Here is a 19,892-nt window from a genome sequence, read left to right as displayed (position 1 = left end):
CAGTTGCAAAGTACTGATGGTGTGTCTTTGTCCCACTGTTTGATGTCAGTGCAGTTTATATAACACCACCCAAACAAGCAGGAAAAAAAAAAAGCAAACTTTTACTCACCGCTGAGCCCTTGTCCGTCAGGTAGCTAATGCCTTCCTCAGGTCCGATCGCGAGCTCTACTTGGATCACCCAGCTTGACTGTCAAAAGGGAGAAGAAAACAGTGAACCCTCACGTTTGACGTTCACAGACTGAATGCGAGACTTAAACGCTGCCACAAGAGGTCAGCCTAACACAAGAAACCTGAGTCCGACTCACCCCGAGGGCACATTTGAAGCACTCCTTGTCATAGCGTTGGATGGGTGCCAGGATTTCAAGGAATTTGAGGATGCACTGCTCATCGTTGAAGTTGGCCACCTGCTTAAATGTCTGCTGGATCAATTTTCGAAGTGTCTTGGCCTGAAGGAGGATGAGAGACAATGAAGTACATGACAAACGGGTTAACCCCAAGAATTGTTGTGCCATTTGCACTTCATCTTCTATTTCATTAGCCTAACGGCATAATTTGCACAAGTCCCTTTCAAAACACACACACACACACACACACACACACAAAACTATTCACAATGTGTTTGAAAAATGTAGTTTTTCTTTGTCCCTGTAGATTGTCCATCCAGGTAATGGTAATCCACAAAGGTTGAATTTCGTTTTCTTGTTTTTTGACAACACTCAAAAAAAATTACCTAGGCAGTTATGTTATTAGAGGCCCAGCCAAACTGTGAATAGCTCACCATATAGATTAAGACAAGAGATTAGAAGAGATTGAGTTTGGAGGTTGAGTTCAAAACTGACTGAAAAGAACATGCCGATTTGCAATCTGTTAAGCAAGACATGGTGGACGTATGGTCATTTTTTTTTTTTTTTTTTTTTTGGGGGGGGGGGGTATAGTCATCCTAACTAACCTATAATCTAGCACATTAAACATGACTGCACTTAACTCATTCACTGCCAGTCATTATAGAAAATTTTTACATTTCCAATACTCACGTGATATTCCATTCAATAATTATATATAAACCGAATCTACCAAATAACAGAATAGGCTCCCTACTTTTTGTCCCGTCCCGTTCTTTTATAATTGACAGCAGAAAAATGTAGGTTTGCCAAAATACAGCCATTTCTCCCATGGACTCTGAAACTGTGTTTATTTCCTATAAAATGGGGCAATGATGTCATCTACCGGTGGTTGGGCATCAGTAAAGTTGTTTCCAAGTTTGATATTTACAGTGGAGCATGCTCAGATTCGCCCCCATTTAGCACCGCTCTAAAAAATACAATTGACAAGTATACTTGTCAAAGGCAGTGAATGAGTTAAATTAAACTGCGGTACATGCACAGCAATAATCGGGCTGAATTTGAGCATTTTTCTTCTCAATTGAAGTCCGCAAAGGCCGCATTATCATATATGTCTATGTAGATGATGATCCTCAACATATCCTGTGCTGTGAGGTGTGTGAAGATTGTGTTGGGAGGCAACAATTGTGAATTTTGCAAGCACAATGTAGTTATCAGATAAGCAAAGTCTTGCTTTTCTTCATCTATTACCACTACTAGTCTTATTTATATTTTCCGGCAGTCTGGATTGCCCATGACACCATGCTGCCTCTCACAGGTCAGTCTTGGTACTACCACGAATATTGATCCACCTATGGTGTTTCATACTGTGTGTACGCTATAAGTACCATCAACACTCACCGATTTTTTTTTTTTTTAGGTCATGTGGGGTGTATCACGCTTTTTAAAAATTTGATGAAAAAGGTTAAAAATCAGTGTATGTGTGTAACCTAATTAACACAATTGATAGGAGAGAGAATGCAATTTCTAGTGTCATTCTAAAGCATCCATCCTTTCTGAGAGAAAACACCTGTCGCTATTGCAACTGACCTCATGATTGAACGGGACACAAAGACGATCTCATATTGTCCCCACATTCACACTGTCAAGCTGTCAGGCACATACACTAGCGCCACCTAGAGGCACACACAATTAATTATTGTCATTAAACTGTCTATAATGCCACTTTTTTTTCTTTTTTTTAAACTAAACCTGCTTGCCAACCTGTCAGCATGAATGGACTCTTTAGAAGGCTTTGACCAGTCTTGACATCACTCACCCTTTACTATCGCAGCCATCTGTTTTTTTTTGTGGGTGTGTGTGTGTGTCTATCCACGTGTGTGTGTGTGACAAGTGGAGTCTATTGAGAAAGAGATTAATCCCATTAAAAGACTTCCCTTATACCCTTTCAAAGACAGCCACACATCTGACGTACACACCTCGTATCATTGCCAAACAACTGCAGATGTTCACAACTTTTGTTAAACACAATAATAATGTGTATTAGTTGAATTTTGGTGTTCTGGGGGGAAAAAAAAAATCCCTCAAAATAAAAAATAAATAAATAAATAAATAAGAAGTTGTATTTCAGACCATATTAGATTTTTTTTTTGATTTTTTTTATTTTTTTTTTATTTTTTTTACTGCTCACAATTTTTTTACACCTCTTCAATATTTACAATGGAAAATCCTTGTTGTCGACAGAGTTGGGTGCAAGCCAAAAACTCAGAACAGTAGCTGATTACAAAACTCAATGTGTTGAGTGTTTGGATAAAATATTCCCCACCAATTATTCACCATCAATTAAAATGACAGACTTGGTATGTAATGCCCTGTGTACCCCGTGTAAGAAAGGCTCCACTTTTTAAAGTGACGTCTGACTATTACCATTGTCATGTCTATAACAGACGCGTGTTAATCAGTTTCATTCAAAACAACTCAAATACTGTGAAACTATGACACCCACCCTGACATCTGCATTCACTTCCAATCAGAGAATTTATGGACGTTGACTGCGCGTGTGGTTGCCTCAAGGAAGGGAGGGGAGCTTTATGTTGCCATGTTTGTGAAGAGGAGGTAAAGAAGTGGGCAGCTGATGGGAAGGGCAGGGAATGGAGGGCGTTCAGCTGGGCTTGATAGGCAGACGGGGAAAGGAGGCGCACACCTCCCCCTTTCCTTCCTCATTGTTGGAAAGAGAAAGTGGGTTTACACGTGACCCCGGGGGTTGCGCACGAGCGGTAGCGTTCCCCTCTGCAGAGCATCTGTCTCCCCGCCGCCTGTCGACATCAGGACCTTTTGGGGTCACTGCGCCTTTCTTCAACACACCCTCCCCGTAAAAGTGTGCCGTAAATGTATCACTGACACTGCTATTATGCCGGCACATAAAAACTCCAAATTTAAACATGAAATTTATTAGTTTCAAGCTGGCGCAGAAAACAGTAAACGAACTTGCAGCATAATAGAGTCTGTAAATTTATTTGTAAATTGATTCTTTGGCTTTCGAATCAGCATTGTTTTCATGATTACTTGATGTTATTAATTAACTGTCTGTTTTTTACTTTAAAAACAACAATAGCTGCATGCAAAGTGCGGTACATAATGTGCTTTATAAATAAAATTGAGTTAATGGTAGTTTCTTTTTTTATTATTATTATTATTTTTTCCCACGGATGAGCTCCTGTTTCGTTCTTTGGACACCCTTGTTACAAATATTTGATTTAGTAGAGCAGCCCACTCAAGTGTCACATATAAATCCGCTACAGTGAACAGCAAAAAAATAAAATAAAAAATAAAAAAATAAAAAAACAGAATTGACAATCACCTATATGTTTTATAGTTTGAATTATGATCCATAAACTACGATCTACTGAGCTTACATTTGCACAAAAATTGTGAATAAATAAATTTTCCAGTGAATATCTGCAGATAAGTTCCACAGGGAAGAATTTGAACAGGTGACTTCATAATTAGTGAAATGCAACTATGCAGGGGATTACTGTATTGCTTTCTCCTCACCTTGACTGAATCCAGAAGGTCTTTGGGGAAAAAACGCCTCAAACCGACATCCTTCCTGTGTACAGGGGGTAAGACAACAAGAGAGAAAGGGGAATATGTTTAGAATGCTGTAAATACTCACAGGAATGTTAAATGTCGCTATCTGATCCGAGTTCGGTTACATAAGTGGATGTGGGAAGTAGACATTGGGAAGCAGAAAGTGATGATGCTGACTCATTTGCTAAACAGTCAAACAGTCGTACAGTACTATTTTGGATTTTTTTTTCTTGTCTTTTATGATGATGACATCAGTGAAATCAGTAAAATGAGCAGAGAAGCTTGCCAACATACGGCACATTTTCATAGTCCATTGTGTGTCTCTCAGACATCAAACGGTGATCAGTTTTACTTTATTTTTGTTTTATATGTACACTTGTATGCCAGTGAGAAATGATCAAATGCTACTTCAAAACCTGCAGACAAATTCAAGATACATTCAAGAAATGTATCACTTTTAATTATTTATTACGGGCATTTTTTATTTTTTTAATTGGAACAACCTGGAAGTCAAACTGCATCAGAAAGATTATTTTAACTTTGGATGTTCCAATGCATATTCAGCTACTTGTGGTCTTATCTGTATAAGAAATAAATAATGTAAAGTTTGCTTTGAGAATTTTTAATAAACTACAGAATGTTTAAACAGGCCAACTGTCAGGCCTGCAGTGCTTCCCCCTCCAGACCTGCTTGGCAGAAAGCTGACAACTTTTTGGGGACGAGGGACAGACTGAGACAAAATAACAAAGGAAAAGATCGCGAAGAGGACAAAGACATGAGATGAGCAGGAAGCAGGATACAAAACGACTGGACATTCTTTTCGCCGTTCATTGGCGAGCTCATTAGGCTGCAGGGTTTGAAAGAAAAGACTAGTATGGCAGAATCGGGCAGCTCATTAGAATCCGAGCCAAGCAGCCTCGTTAAGCCGCCCGGTTTGTTAGCGCTAGCCGTCTCACAGTCAGCAGATTGCTACATGGAGCGCGAAGCAGCTTTGCCATCATGAGTAATTGTCATATTGAACGTGAATAAACACGAATGTATGGAACTGGAACTGAGCTGAGTTGCAAAGCATGCTAACAAGAGGATGAAGCCGATGGAAAATCACTGCTGGCCTGGAAGTCACAACCCTTAAAGTACTTACTCTAGTAGCTCATAGTTGGACTTCTTATCCAGGGCATTTCCTCTCATCTCTTTAAAGAACCTCCTGGAAATCAGAGCAGAGAATATCCGCGTAAGCATTAAATCTTCCTGGCTAAACAACAGGCTCTAGATCTGTCAGTGTACCCGAGGGAAATAAATTAATTCTCTACACCTGCACATTCTAAAAGAATCCAAAACAAGAACTGTATCCAAAAATATTAACACAGTTGTTTAAATTACCGTAAGTAATTATATAGTGACAGCAGTCTGAACTGTTTTTGTTGCGTTTTGGCTAAAAAATTAAAACAAAAATCAACATTTGGAGAGCATTTCGTATTTTAAATAATATATATTTTAAAAAAAAAAAAGATGAGATAAATCTTTTCAAGGCAACAACAAACAAATACAATAATTTTTAATAATTTAAAACAAAATTATTGAAATACTTAAGTAATGTAATTCAATGGTCACTAAAGTAATATTGTGAATTAAACAATTCAAACAATTAAAATGATTGTATCCAAAAATCTAAGATTGTTTTTAACCTATGGATAAAAACAAAACAGAATTAGAAATATATTTTTTTATCAGACATGTATTGGTATCATTATATAAACAATTAACAGCTGAGTTCTCAGTGTGCATCTCACCTGATCTCCAGGCAGCCCAGCTTGAGGGCGACATCTTGCTCCACTTGATCCCCGATCTGTGCCATGTAGTCATTTTTCACCTGGGTGCCAAATGACACATGTAAGCAACAAACGCATATGTTTATTTAAAGACACTGACATATTAATATCGCCGAGCAACAAATGGCACGTTGACAAACACAAACAGTCCTACTGACCTAGATCACTTCCAGGCAAAGACACAGTCTGCAATCAGCGCCATATGTCTCATGTTGAAAGATGAAATGCGTGTGCATGGGTGCGTTTGTGTGTGTGTACCTGGTGGTAGAAGTAATTGAGTGTAGGTTTGTCTTCTGTAAACTGCTGCACGAAGCCTTTTGGTAGGTATCGGATCCTCAGTTCATACCTGCATAGATGTAATGTAATTGTTTAGAGAAGGGGTGGGTAACCTACAGTACATGGGCCTTTTGAGCATTTAATTCGGTCCATCATGCAATTCTAAAAGCAATTTACAGGGTATGACATAGTGAGAAAAGGGGTTACATCATCACACAAGCAGCAAAGAGTTGTTGACTTAGTCGGACAAAGGTGACATCTGCTTCCTTGTCTCTTTATAAGTCCATGGTGCAAAAGGTCCTAAATGTACAATGGCATTAGCGGCGACCGCCACAATAAAAGTGATCCACGAGCCTTTCAATCCACCCTACAACAGACGGGGCCCACTGGATTTTTCATGAGGCGTCTCCAGTAAATCACTCCTGCTGCTTTTCCATTTGCGACAGGCACACTGCTTCAAGGAAGCTAGCTGTGGCTTTGTCAAACTGTAACGTAAGCTAATGTGCCTCTTATAACTGAGATTTGGATGTGTTCAGAATTAACGAATCGCATGTAAACTTTGGGATGGGTATCTTTCTCATTTGAACCCGTACTGTTCCAATACTCTGTACCTGGTAATCGATACCGGTACTCAACGGTACCAATTTTCAGTACTTTTTTTACACTCTCTTTTTTTATTTTATTTTGCTTAACTTTTATTTACTGTATTAAATTATTTGGGTGGTTGTAAATGTTCATCATTGTGTGTGAATCAAAGTTCTGTGCAATGAGCAACAGTAAATATATAAATTAATAATAATTGATGTTATCTTCATTTCTTGTGCAGTTTTTTTTTTTTTTTTTTTTTTATTATTATTTTTTTTTAAGAGCTCAGAATTGTTCATTCGGTAGTCTTACCGATTCAACGTCTTGTCATCATTGCTCTTTATTTATTTTTTTATTTTTTATTTTTTTTGTGTGTATGTGTGCGTGCGTTTGCGTGCGTGCGTGCGTTTGCGTGCGTGCGTGCGTTTGCGTGTGTGCGTTTGCGTGCGTGCGCGTGCGTGCAAATACGTATAAATTTATACTCATTCATTCACCTAAAACCTTATAAATATCCCATTACCCTTCGCCTTAACCAGGTACTTCAGAATCTTGCCAGAGTCGTGAGGTTTAAATGGTCAGGAGACCAGAGAAAAGGTCAGAAAAAAAAAGAAATAAAGAGAAAAGAAAGGTAAATCAAAGTGAAATCCAGCACCGACCAAACACTTCCTGCCTTCCCCATGATTACAAAATCAAAGTCTTACGCCAACCCCGGAAGCCTCTAAATTCCAGCAAATTTAGCGAGATCTCAAGAGCCCAGAGGAAAAACTAAAGAGAGGAAGGAGGGAAGGATCGATAAGGCAGAGTGAGATCCATAGAAGCCAGTACATCCAATCCATCAAAGTGAAGTCCAGCACCAACAAGACCCCTCCTGCGTGGTTACAAAACCAGAGTCTTATGCCAACCCCAGAAACCTCATACTTCTAATAAATTAAGATCTCAAGTGACCAGAGGAAAAACTAAAGAGAGGAAGGAGGGAAGGATAGATAAAGCAAACCACAGACACCAGCACCAACTGATTCAAGGGGCTGTGGGAGGGAGAGGGTACTTCTGTTGAGTTTCAGTAGATGCTGGTGCGACGGATCTGGCATGCATAAGGACCACCACCAAAGAAAGAAGCCGTCAACCGCGGTCCAGCAAAGCGAGCACTCCCCCCCCCCCCCCCCCCCCCCCCCCGGAATCCCCAGGCCGCGGCAGCACCAAGGCCACCCCCAAGCCACCCGAGCGGACACCGGTCGGCGAGCCGACCCAGACACCCGGAACACCCCCGCCCCAGCCCCGGCCCACACCCCCGAGCCCAAGGCCGCAGAACGAGGCCCAGCGGGCCCCCACAGCGCCCCACCGGTCCCCAGCCCCCATCCCCCCACGACCCCCCCGCACCCCACCCAAACCGCCATCCACCACGACCCAGGCCCCACCACCCCCGACCCCCAAACCCCCGAACACACCCCGACCCCCAGCACCCAACCCCCCACCCACCCATACCTCCACCCCCCCCCAAACAAGCCGCCCCCCCCCCCCCCCCCGACGGCCGCCACCCCTCCCGCGAACCCGGCCCCCCGCAATAACCCCCCACCCCCCCCCCGGAAACCGGCACCGGGCAGCAGCGCAGAGAGGGAAGATGTGCCCACCCCACCTCCAGCCGCGCGAGATTTGCACAGCGGCGGGAGGGGGGAAGCAGAGGAGGAAGCACCAGGGGAGAAGGCGGAACACCAGAACACCGAGCCCGGTGGGGAGAGGCCCCGGTCGTCACGCCAGAGTACTAGTGACACCTAACCCTGTTACTGAGTCCGCCAGCTCGCCGACTGGCGAGCTCTACCCTTACACCGTGAATGTGGCCCCACCCAGTGTATATACAAGTGTGTGCGTGTGGTGCATTAAAATTGGGAGCAGGTGAGTCGGAGCAGAGGGAAAAAAATTTCCCCTACTCCGACACACCCGTATCCCCCCCAAAAAAATGAATATGTATATGTGTGGTGCATTAAAAAAGGGAATGGAGGGACAAAGTGGTGGGGCAGGGACACAAATGGGGGGGACCACAGCGCTGCCAGGCACTGCAGTCCATCCCCTCTGATGGCTCCCCGCCCCAACTCACCCCTCCCCTTGGACGTGAGGTGCATTAAAATTGGAGGGGAGTTGAAGGGTGAAGACGGTGTTTCCACCCTTCCCCACCCCACCAAGAAATGTGTTGTGTGCCCTATGTGTATATTTACAAAGTGTATAGTGCAAGCTAGTGAAGTGAGTAAGAGGAGCGACCAGCGGGGCCTCACCAAACCCGGCGGGTGTAGGTGGCACGCCCGCCCCCCAGCACCCCCACCCCCACCCGCCCCCCACCTCATCCACCCGGCACCACAATGGGCGGACAGCCAGCGCAGCAGGGCTACCGGACAGCCCACCGGCCACCGGAGCCCGCCCGGGGCGCCAGGAGTTATACCGGAGTGGGGCAGGCCCCAAACCCTCGCCCGGCCCCCGGAGCCCGACGCCCGGGCCAGGGAGGGAGCCCCAGGCCCAGGGAGAGGGAGGGGGAGGGGCCGCAGGGCAGACAGTGCAGTTTTTCAAGAACGTAAAGCCTGCCATGCGCTGAGCTCGAAATTTGAACCTACGTTGGACTCAAATATATAAAAAAAAAATGACTGTTGGAAGAGGACATAACATGAACAAACAGAATAATTGGGTTCAAAATCGAATTAATCATTTGAACGTACCAGATGTGGTCTGTAACCCCGGGTTTTCACCGGATGCGGTTGCGGTGCGGTTGCGGTGCGGTCCGGCGACGCAAGCAATTAGATTCCATTCATTCGAATGGTGCAGTTTACACCGCTTGCGGGTGCGTTGCGTGTCGACTGCGGAAGGCCTGCGGCGTGCCGCAAGCCTTCCGCAAGGATAGACCTATTTTCTATTTTTGCCGGACGCCGCAGCGGTAGGCCTGCGGCAAATGGCAAGCTAGCACAAAACACATCGAGCGGGACAGGAAGACCGAGGCAGTTTCAAAATAAATTTCCGGTTACCTTTCAGAATAAAACACTCGCCAGCTCCTATTTCGCAAGTTTTTCAGCAAAACGTGACGTGGGCGTCGCCGGGCCATGTGCAAGGAGCACACGGTTTAGACACCAGCGAACATGGACGAGGAGAGGTTTATATTGGAGGTGGAAAACCACAAAATAATATATGACACGCCACATCCTTTTTATAAGGACTGTAATGTATTGTGAGTTTGATGTTCGCGATTGCTTGTTGTGCCCGTCTCGCTTGCCGTACTGAGCGGCAGCCGGACGCGGAAGACAGAAATAAAGAGTGGACCCGCACTGACACGACTCTCGTTATTAATATACTTTACAAGGACAACCAAAAAAAGGATGCTGCATGGAATCTCATATCTTTCTGCTTCTCTGTTGAGCAGACTTTCTGTATGTTTGTCGTTGTGAAATGCCACATGATCGCGCGCGCGCGGTCCCGCGAGCCACGTTGGGAAGTGGGCGGCGACGGAGCTGCCGGACCGCAGCTGTGCGGAGCCGGTGTGGATTGACAAAAAAATTGACCCGTCCGGAGCACGCAGTCAAGACGCACCGCACCGCAACCGCACCGCAACCGCATCCAGTGAAAACCCGGGGTAATGCTCGCTCCATTTTGGCCACAATCTTTTCCTATTTTAAATAGGGTCACCAGTAACATATGTAAAATTACAATTTCTATATACCTATATACCTGAACAATGATGAAGCCGTTTGGTTTCCAGCATGATTAGATTAGGTGGGTGAAGACGTATGTGGGCTCCTCGTACAGCGAGCACTCTGAGGCTGTTATACTTCAGAAACTGTATTTCTTTGGCTTGGTGCCGCAAAAATCTCGCTCGTTTCCAAAACCCAGAAATGTATTTTAGTGCGTGAAATCCTGCACGAGTGGGTGACGTCAGTACGCTGGTGTACATGCATGTTGCGTTCAAGTGTGCTCTAGAAAATCGTCAACTCTTCCACTCCACACAGTCACAACTTAGAAAGACATGCTTCAGAACCGAAACATGGCACCGTTAGATTTTTTGTGAATCGGTGCTTTGAAGTACCGAACCAAATCGGTCCATACCACAAAAAGTACCGTTTCAGTACCCATCCCCATTTGAAATTGAGTCAGCACATGCCTTCCATCATATAGCCCCAAATAAAGTTCAGCTGTTCTCAAGGCTTTTCCTGACATTGTTTGCTTCTAAGCAGAAGTGTGAAGACTTGTGTGCTAACACGGCCTGCGACTTCAAACTGTTCATAATTCGGTCCTTCTTTTCTAAGGCCCCAGTTCCATCTTAGGAAATACAGCCCCAAATAATGATGCTGTCCCCACCATGTTTTGGACCTGTCTATCAAAAAGTACAATACGTATGGCAATAGTGCATCTTTTGCTGTGTTCCTTTCCAGCTCCCTCAACTTGTTTTAAAATATAAATGACATGACATCTTTTCCTCATCCACAGAGAGAAGCTACAGATGAATCTTTAAAGTGCATTGTACAAAAGCGGCTTCATGCGTATTAACAAAACTCCCCGCCTTAAAATTCACTCACCTCCACTCCTCGTTGGGACGCTCCTGTTCGTACGTCTCACGGACGTGTGACACGCCCATGTCGGGATGGAGCCAATGCACTTGGTCTCTGGGTTGGCCGCTGCTGCTGAGACGCAGGCCAAAGCACGACGTCCATCGCACCTTGTGGATGTCCAGGATCTTCTGGATGATTCCCTGTAGACAAAGATGGCAACTTGTGATATTATATATAACTCACTTGAACAAAATAAACTGAAACCAGCTGTATTAAACGTATAGCATTGAGTTTATGTTACAGTGGGTTCGCATCGTGCATCACCTTCTGCATGCCTGTCTCCATTTTCAACAAATTTAAGGTGACGTTCACACCCAAACAAGCTGCCAGACATCACAAGCACATTAATGCTCAAAGGAGCATGTGTGTTGCCATGTAAAAAATCTGGCAGGGGTGGGGGTTTTGACCCAGATATAGAGGAAGACCGCTTAACTATTTGAGTGGTGTAGTTTGTAGTACCAGGGGTCCTCGGTTTAAGACGAGCCCAAAATAAAACATTTTAGATATAATTGAAATACATATTTTGTTAGGGTTCTAGTCATTAATTAGCAGAGAGTCCAAATCTTACCCGGATGTCGGTAGCATCCCCGTATCGGATGTTGGACGACCAGCTGCTGAGTTCTGTATTGGTCTCGAAGTGGTGGAAGACCTTCAGGACCCTGTCCACGGATCCGGCAGCGGTACGGTCCGAGCCTGCAGTACTGAGCCGCGACTTGGCGCCGTCGTCCAGCAGGGCGTGATTGAGGTTGGGGTCCATGTAGGGCGTCGCCATGGTCTTCCCTGCTGACACCGCCGCAGCTAAGTGTCTGTCATATTCTGGAAAACAAGCAAATGATTTCCCACGTTAAGATCATTTGGGCCAGGTCAAGGCTCATCCATTCTATGACCGAAGCAAGACAATGGACAACAGGCGTTTATTTTTCCTGACACTGACAAACTTCCTGGAATTAAACTCATCTGGGAATGCCTCCTTTCGTCATATGTGCGTCTTGACTTGTGTTGGAGGAAGAAAACAGAAAATTTATAAAAACCTCAAAATGATTAAAATTTGATATGCAGCAAAGATGCTCTCATAATTTCTTCCGCTAACAATCTAGGCTAAACTTAACTCCTCCCCCAACATACTAAACATTGTCTCTCATTTTATTTGAGTCCGCCTATTAGGGAAATTACTGCCCTACCTCGGCCCCAACATATGGGAAAGGGGCTACAGCCGCTCGTCGCCATGGAAACACATGTCAGTCTCTGGCTGTGTCCGTCACTGCCGAGCACAGACAGGCAGCTGGCGGCCTCACAAACACGCATGACGCCGCACCTTGGCCCGGGCGGGGGTGATGTAAACGAACACACAAGATCGGCCACTTCCAACGGCATAACAGAGCAAATCCTTGAAAAGTTGCAACAATGTCACATTTGAGTCCTTTAGCCTGAGATCCTGAGAGTCCAGAAAGTTCTCTTCTTCGCTCCCCACGGCGGCCCCCTTTTTCTGACGACACGCTGTTTGTTATCGGGCTGTTCTTGCCCCATGCCTGTGCTCCATAGTTACACCGTTGCCGTGGAAGTGTGACGTGACCGTCATTCAGGAGAGAATTTGGACAGCTTTTCCCCCTGTTGTGATGACAGTTCCCAGGAAAATAAAATAAAATCCAGCTTTTCCAGGCCGGTGGACGTACACTCAGAGAGAACTTGAGACAATTAGCGAGGAGCCAATGGAAAGACGTCCTCTTGTTTAGCAAACGCGGTGTGCAATGAAAAAGAGAGACAGACGCAGAGATGCAGGGATGACGGCGAAGGCGACCATTGTCTCGGGAAAGAATGAGAGGAAAAGGAGGACAAACGCGGCACGGGTGAAAGTTGAATAGGGAGCTGGAGAGAGGAGAGAGGAGGAGCCGGAGGAATATGCTAATCACCAAAACATTGGACTGTTCAATGAATATGCCCTCCCACTTTTACCCATCGGGTGGTGATGTCAGAACTTTCTGTGCGCTGGAGGGGAATAATTTTGGGATGGCGTTTGGACAGTTTAAAAAAAAAAAAAAAAAAAAAAAAAAAGACTGCTGAGCTAAGGCCTTGGCAGACTTCATCATCCATTTTGCAGGTGTGAATTTGGTATTAGCACACAGATGGATGGACTTCATGCCAGTGCACATAAATATCATGCTCAACTGCTCCGTGCACTTTTTTTCTTCTTTTTTTGTGCACCTTCTGGTCTTTGTGGATGAACCGGTCTACCAGAAAGGAACCTACTTGCTAATTACAGCCACTCGCAGTGACCTCTAACACCGCAAACAAATGCCCTCTTCTGTTCTCCGTCAGGGGAAATCTTTGGTGGTCACCTCACCCACGAGCCTTAAGCAGCTGTATGATAATGAACATAAAATTAGGTATGAGTGGGGGGTTCACTCACCTGTGTAGTAGGCAATCCTGGAGATATCTGAAAGAAACAAATAAAAAGCTTGTTAATTACAAGAGTCACTTGATATTGTGTTTGTATAAGTGTTTTTCTTTTTCTTTTTTATCAATATCCTAGTGACAAACAACAACATATGGACTGAGGATAATCAATAGGTCCCAAGATCGTAAAAAACAGTGGAAAGAATTTTATGCCCGACAATTTGGACTGGAATTACGAAGGTAAACTACAAAATGGCAGGTCATGAGACTCTTCTGTAGATATTGAGCACCTCAAAAGTCTATAGAGTCCCTCAACATCTGATGATCTCCCACACAATCTCTCCCACGGGAAGTCCAAGAGACATTTGGGCCCTTACTACCGAGTTAGGGCATCACTGATCCTGAGTCAGGTCAAAAGGATAAGTACTTCAGAAAATCAGGGCTACACAATACTACTACCAAGGCATACAGTACACACATACACACACAAAAGCTCAGGGTGGAATGACAGAAGGGGTCATCAACAAAGATGATGTAATGCAAAGAAAGGGAAAGAGGAAGTGCCAACTCAGGTCGTATAGTTTATCGACCAACACTTTGTAATATGAAACCAGTGCACGAGTGCATTTGTGTATGTGTGTGTGTGTCCGCATGTGTGTATATGTGAGCATGGTGGAGACAGAGAGGGCCTTCAATCACAGATATCTCCCACGGTATGACTTTTATGATTAGCACGTTTTCCTCCTAATGCACATCTCATAGCCCTTCAAGTATTTTTCATTGTCGTTCTTGCATGAAGCCCCATCCCAAAAATGACAAAATAAAAAGAAAAACAATGACATTCTGAGAGAAACAAGATTAAATAAAATGAGACTCAAGTTGGAAGGATGTGGTCATTTTGAGTTTGTTGGTGACTTCTTTATTCTTGCAAAAATTTTATTACACAAACATGTGCAGGAATTCTTCCAGCATTCCCACAATTCAATGATATTTCACATATTACAATTTTATTCTCGAACATTTAATTTTCCTTCAGAAATTAGTCTTATTTCTCAAAACAGTATGATTTTTTTTTCATAACTTTGACTTTTCTTGTAGCGATTTTTTTTTCTTTTATTCTTTTCAGTGTGGCCCTAATCCTGCTTTTCATTCTTGTGTTGTAACCATTGTAATAAGGAAGCATAATGATATCCATATAGCGGCTTAAAGAGAGCATGGCATCATGTGTCTTAAAGGTGTCCATAATGACATCTCGATATACTCTTAAACAGATACACACCATCTGTCCCCTCCGACGTTGAATTCTTTGAAAAGTGTGTTGCCTCAATGCTGCAAAAACACACGTGTTTAAAAATGTTCTTTGTATCTAAAACTGCTTCTTTCACTTTTTAAAGGCATATACTGTATATACAGTACATTATGGATGCAATCCAACTTGCCGCCCTGCCGCCTCATGTTGCGCCTCAGCAGGAGGTGTGCAGGTTGAATCTACAACCCACCCCGTGGACAAAGAAGTGTTACTGGAGCATGCAGTCTGCCGTTCAACAGCATTGCGCCCAAGGCAATGCGCACACCTGCCAGTCAAAAACACAGCAGGGATGCGTAGAAATCAAGCCTTTTGTATGCAAAGTTGAGCTGTGACTTATTGACAAGACGTTGATAAATTGACATTTTAACGACTCAATTGAGATCAGGGTTTAACTACAGTATGCTTCTGAAATGATTCCAACGTAAAATGTTAAAGGAAATTTTATTGATCAACGAGCAGGCACACAGCTTTAGTTTATGTATTCTATGGCACAAGTCATTTCCTGTGTGATCAATCAAGTTAAGACATCAATGGCTCGCCAAATTGCCAAACATAAAATGCCTTCCACACGGATAAACCCTGCATGCATAAAACATAATAAGGTCATGTAAACGCATGAGTGATCGTCAGCCTTTATCTGCAAAGGCACACACGCTCGCTCGTGTGTGGAGTTGAGGTGCAGCGATAACGTGTTAGCTGGGGTTAACAATGCATGCAGGACTGATATCATACCATGTTTTATTCTAAATTGATTAAGGAAGAGAGACAAAATAGCTCTTTTTCATGATACTAACCTTTTTATCCAGACAAACTGATTCATGTGGCGTCCCAATGATGCTGGTTGACTTTTAAGTTGCTCTATGTACAGTATATTGTTCAAATTGTCACCATCATAAAATTTATTGACAATGTGAATGTTAAAAAGAGGGGTCTAAAACTAAAGTATGAATGACTACTTGTCACTTCAAGAATCCTGTCAAAATAACAATAGAGGTAACAGGAAAGTTTGCAGAGTAAAACTGTAACAAAGTGACCATATAATCAGTCGAGTTAATATGGTTTGTGTAGATTAATTAAGTCTAAGAAAAAGCTAAACACACTTGACTGGAGTTAATCCGTTAATTTGAATTTACTAAAAGACTCTAGATTCCAACATTATGCCAAAGAAATGTGCAAAACCGCCATGTCGTGACTGTAATATGTCACAATTGTTATCTGATTGCGGGATGCTGGTTGCTGTTTAAAAGTGCACTGTTCCATGACATAATTTTTATAACTTAAACTATATAACAGCCGAACTATTGCTACGTACTCTGTATAAAGCATAAACATATTGCCTGCATATAAAGACAAAAGCAGAAATAGTCTGAGGATGCACAACACAACCCTCTAATTTAACATCCATATCCACTCCCCCACACGCAACTTCCCACACATGCACACACTTCAAGCCTCCTTGTGTGCACACATGACATCAACACACACCCCCTTGATCAAGAGGAAAGAGGATTATGTCACCTCTTTAAATTATATTTTGACTGTATGCACGCGTGGATGCTTTAATCAATTAAAGAGTGCTGCTTTTGAAATTAAAAGTGTCAAGTGACACAGTTCTAGCAAGTCAGTTCACGTCACAATGGATTTTCACGTACCAGTTTCCCCACGTTGCTCAAAAAGTGAACACTTTGACAGCAAATAGAACATGACACATGCATACAAGCCTTACCATGGTATAATCCCTCCATTTAAAGTCCAGAAGAGAGGAAAAAGAACAAGATTCCCCCAACTAACCAAATGAAAGGAGGCTATACTGGGAAAGCCCAAACCCAGCCGGGCTTCTGTGGTCACTGTGTCAGTTTACAAACCGGCCTTCCTTTTCCTTCCTAATCCCGCGCTACAACTACTACAACTACTGCTCCACACGAGTCGGGAAGAGGAGGAGAGTGGGAAGAAGAGAGAGAGAGAAGCCCAAAAGGGGGGAGGGAGATGAGCGAGTGGATGGAGGAGGAAGAAGGGGGAGGGGGAATCTTTGTCCAGCCGGAGAAGGATGAAGCGGAAAAGGGAGCGAGAGAGGGAGGCAGCCAGATGTACGAGTCACAGTGAGTTGACAGAAGTGGGAGGCAAGAGAAATTGCAACGTGAAGGAGGCGAATGATGACACGAGACGGCTAAAAGTTCAAGATTTTTGTGAGAAATTACGCAAAAAGGTCGAGCAGATTTAAACGAAACCATTTTCATAAAAATATACTGGAATTTTAATTTTACTACTGCATTAGCGTAGGTTCCAACTACTGTACATATTTGACAAACACTTATTTTTCATATGTAGGTTGGTTTCATGTGTAAATTAGAATTGTTTAATGAAGTATTTAAAAATGTTAACTAATATGAATTAAATACAAGACAAAAGAGACATAAACGTATTTAACTTGTTATACTCTATAGTTACCGATGTGATATTTACATGTCAAGCAATTGACAGTGTGTTGCATTTATATAAAAATCTACTAAATCCTTGTGAAAACAGGCTTGTGTTGGATAATGAGTGCGCGAGCGTGTGTTTTGCCTTTGGCCCTTCCGCCTCTCTGACACAAACACCACCCGAGGGGCTACTCCATTAGTCATAATGTGACATTCTCAACTGAATAGAGTGACGCGCCCGCTGTTCACTTGACTGCCTAGCTAGAATTCTGTTCTGTTCAATTTTTCCACCACAAAGAACTGTTTAATCACAACATTGATATGCAAAAATAACTGATTATTTATGAAGTAAATGTAGGTCGTCATGGCACAAGATGAAGTCGACAAAAGCATTGTAATACCCTTTGTATACTCTGACATTTTCTTTGTAAATTAATGAAACTGACTGAAGTATTTGTGGCCTGACCCAAATCTAACTACTTGGCATTTTTAGAACATACAATGATTAAATAGCTCCAGTTAGACTAAAGAACCATTTGGCTCAGTACTAGAATCACCATTGATGAGAATCCATCCGAATTCTGGTTCCACCCATCTGCAGGGCATGATAAGATAATCGTTCGCGCTATCATTCACACCGATGGATAACATGACTTGAATGAACCGAGTGTGAATGTTTGGGGAATGTGGGAGGAAGCTGTCCAGAGTATCCGGAGAATACCCACGCAAGCTGCGGGATGTAATGATATCCAAACATCGATATGAAGGTCTTGATACGATAATTATCACGAATCATGATATTGTGGGGAGGTTGAAAATAAAAAAAGAGCTCATACTAAAAAAAAAACACACAATATTGTGCATTTGTACATCACAACAAAGCATATAAACAACCTACAATCTCTAATAACACTTAATATTGAGGGACTTACTTGCTAATGCAAGAACATTGAGCTCCTCCACATATTGACTCGGTTCATACGCATTTTACGTGCGTCTTCATCTGACCATTAGTGTGTATTTCAAACATATAAGGGCCAAAACATGCCTTGCAGAAATTAAATTGCACTAAAAAGCTAGCCACTGAGAGGGTGCTAGAACTGCACAAATGGAAATCAACCAGACTTTTTCTTAACAGATGCTCTGCTTTTAATATCATGGCGACGATATATTGTGGCAGTTTTAATATCACGGTATTGCTGTAATGGTTACATCCCTACGCAAGCATGGGGAGAACATGCAAAACTCTACACAGGAAGACCTGACCCAAGATCTGCACCCACAACATGTGAGACAGATGTGCTGTTGCTGATATTTCGAGACAATAACCAGTAAGGTTCAAAATTATACTGTATATTGTACGGTAAAACTGTATGTCCAAAAAAGTGCATCCATTTAAGAGAGGCTTTTATCTGACTTAGGCAGACGACACACAAAATATGGCATAGCATCTATTATTAGAGGCACTGGTGATTTACAACTCTAATATACTACTGTACAGGTTCAGTCTTTCAATACATATGAAGTGAACGAGACAGAGGAAAGACAATCCCCTTGCTGTCAAACACAAAACACATACACATACACATGCCTGGCAACCTGGCCAAAGGCAAGACCCGAGTTGCTCAAGAGTAAAGCAGATTAATGGGCCACCGGATTAGTAGGCCAAGATGTCACACACTCGCATCCATCCAATATGATGCCGTCTCAGTTCACCCGGATCCTCAGATCCCATGTAGTAACATTGCCCTCTGGTGGCAAGGTGATTTCAATCAGGGTCCCAAACCATCCAAAATGTTGTTTATTCAACACATTTCCTGCTTGCGTATATTTGAAAACCATCACATTCAAACGGGTTGGAACCAGCTCGAAGAATGGAGAATGAAGACCGCTGCTCAATGAACCTTTGTGTAAAAGGACAGCGTTTGCGGGTGACTCATCACGCAGCCAGACGCACACAAACCCTGACACACACATACAGACACGGCGGTATTTTACCCATGCCTGACCTCAGCAGTGGTAACGCCAGTTATGTCGCCACAATCGCGAAAAGTGCGACTGTGATGTCATAATGCTGGCTTGCATCCAGGTGTTCCACTGAAGATGGTCTCTATTATGGCAGGGTGTGTGCGTGAGGAGAAAAGATGAGGTCATAGGATTGCCGAGCAGACGCTGATGTGTGACTTGGGCTTTGCAAAACTTTTTGTTTGTGTTCTGCGCACGCTCTAATCGCAAGGAGTATTGGTCTGAACTACTTTAATGCATGGCGGCCATCTTACGTTGCCACTCACTAAACGAACCTAACTTGAATTCATTGATTTCTCCACTGCGTTCTAACATTATTTTCAGTCTCTACAGAGAATATGCCACAGTGTGTATGTAATATGCTTCATTGAGTATCATATCACCTAAAATAAGTCCCTGCATGTCTGGGATGTATCCTGAGTAGGCCACCAGACAATGATCACAGACAGCAGGAACACTTAGAAAAAACTTTTTCACGGAACAATAGGCAGTGCAAACATCAACATCCTGTCTAAAAAAAAAAAAAAAAAAAAAAAGTTCCT

General features: G+C 43.2%; 1 protein-coding gene across 9 annotated transcripts in view; it reads right to left on the bottom strand.

Moving 5' to 3' along the window:
• Positions 1 to 19,892, bottom strand: part of ptk2aa (protein tyrosine kinase 2aa) — a 36,167-nt gene that overhangs the window by 12,411 nt on the left and 3,864 nt on the right. For 3 of the 9 annotated variants that reach the window (XM_077507668.1, XM_077507671.1, XM_077507670.1), the window contains exons 1-9: positions 12,384 to 13,225; positions 11,771 to 12,018; positions 11,170 to 11,342; positions 6,020 to 6,107; positions 5,723 to 5,802; positions 5,074 to 5,136; positions 3,897 to 3,951; positions 306 to 446; positions 110 to 187 (exon numbers count right to left, since the gene is read on the bottom strand). In XM_077507668.1, the coding sequence (XP_077363794.1) occupies positions 110 to 187; positions 306 to 446; positions 3,897 to 3,951; positions 5,074 to 5,136; positions 5,723 to 5,802; positions 6,020 to 6,107; positions 11,170 to 11,342; positions 11,771 to 12,018; positions 12,384 to 12,576 (1,119 nt within the window). In that variant the 5' untranslated portion in view covers positions 12,577 to 13,225. Of the gene's footprint in view, positions 1 to 109; positions 188 to 305; positions 447 to 3,896; positions 3,952 to 5,073; positions 5,137 to 5,722; positions 5,803 to 6,019; positions 6,108 to 11,165; positions 11,343 to 11,770; positions 12,019 to 12,383; positions 13,231 to 13,609; positions 13,637 to 16,631; positions 16,852 to 19,892 lie in introns of those variants that run through there. The other 6 variants (XM_077507678.1, XM_077507669.1, XM_077507673.1 and 3 more) reach the window with 5 other exon arrangements.

This window comes from Festucalex cinctus, chromosome 19, assembly GCF_051991245.1.
Source record: "Festucalex cinctus isolate MCC-2025b chromosome 19, RoL_Fcin_1.0, whole genome shotgun sequence".
In the NCBI taxonomy this organism is placed as follows: Eukaryota; Metazoa; Chordata; class Actinopteri; order Syngnathiformes; family Syngnathidae; genus Festucalex; species Festucalex cinctus.
This window is presented reverse-complemented; position numbering and strand designations above follow the sequence as displayed.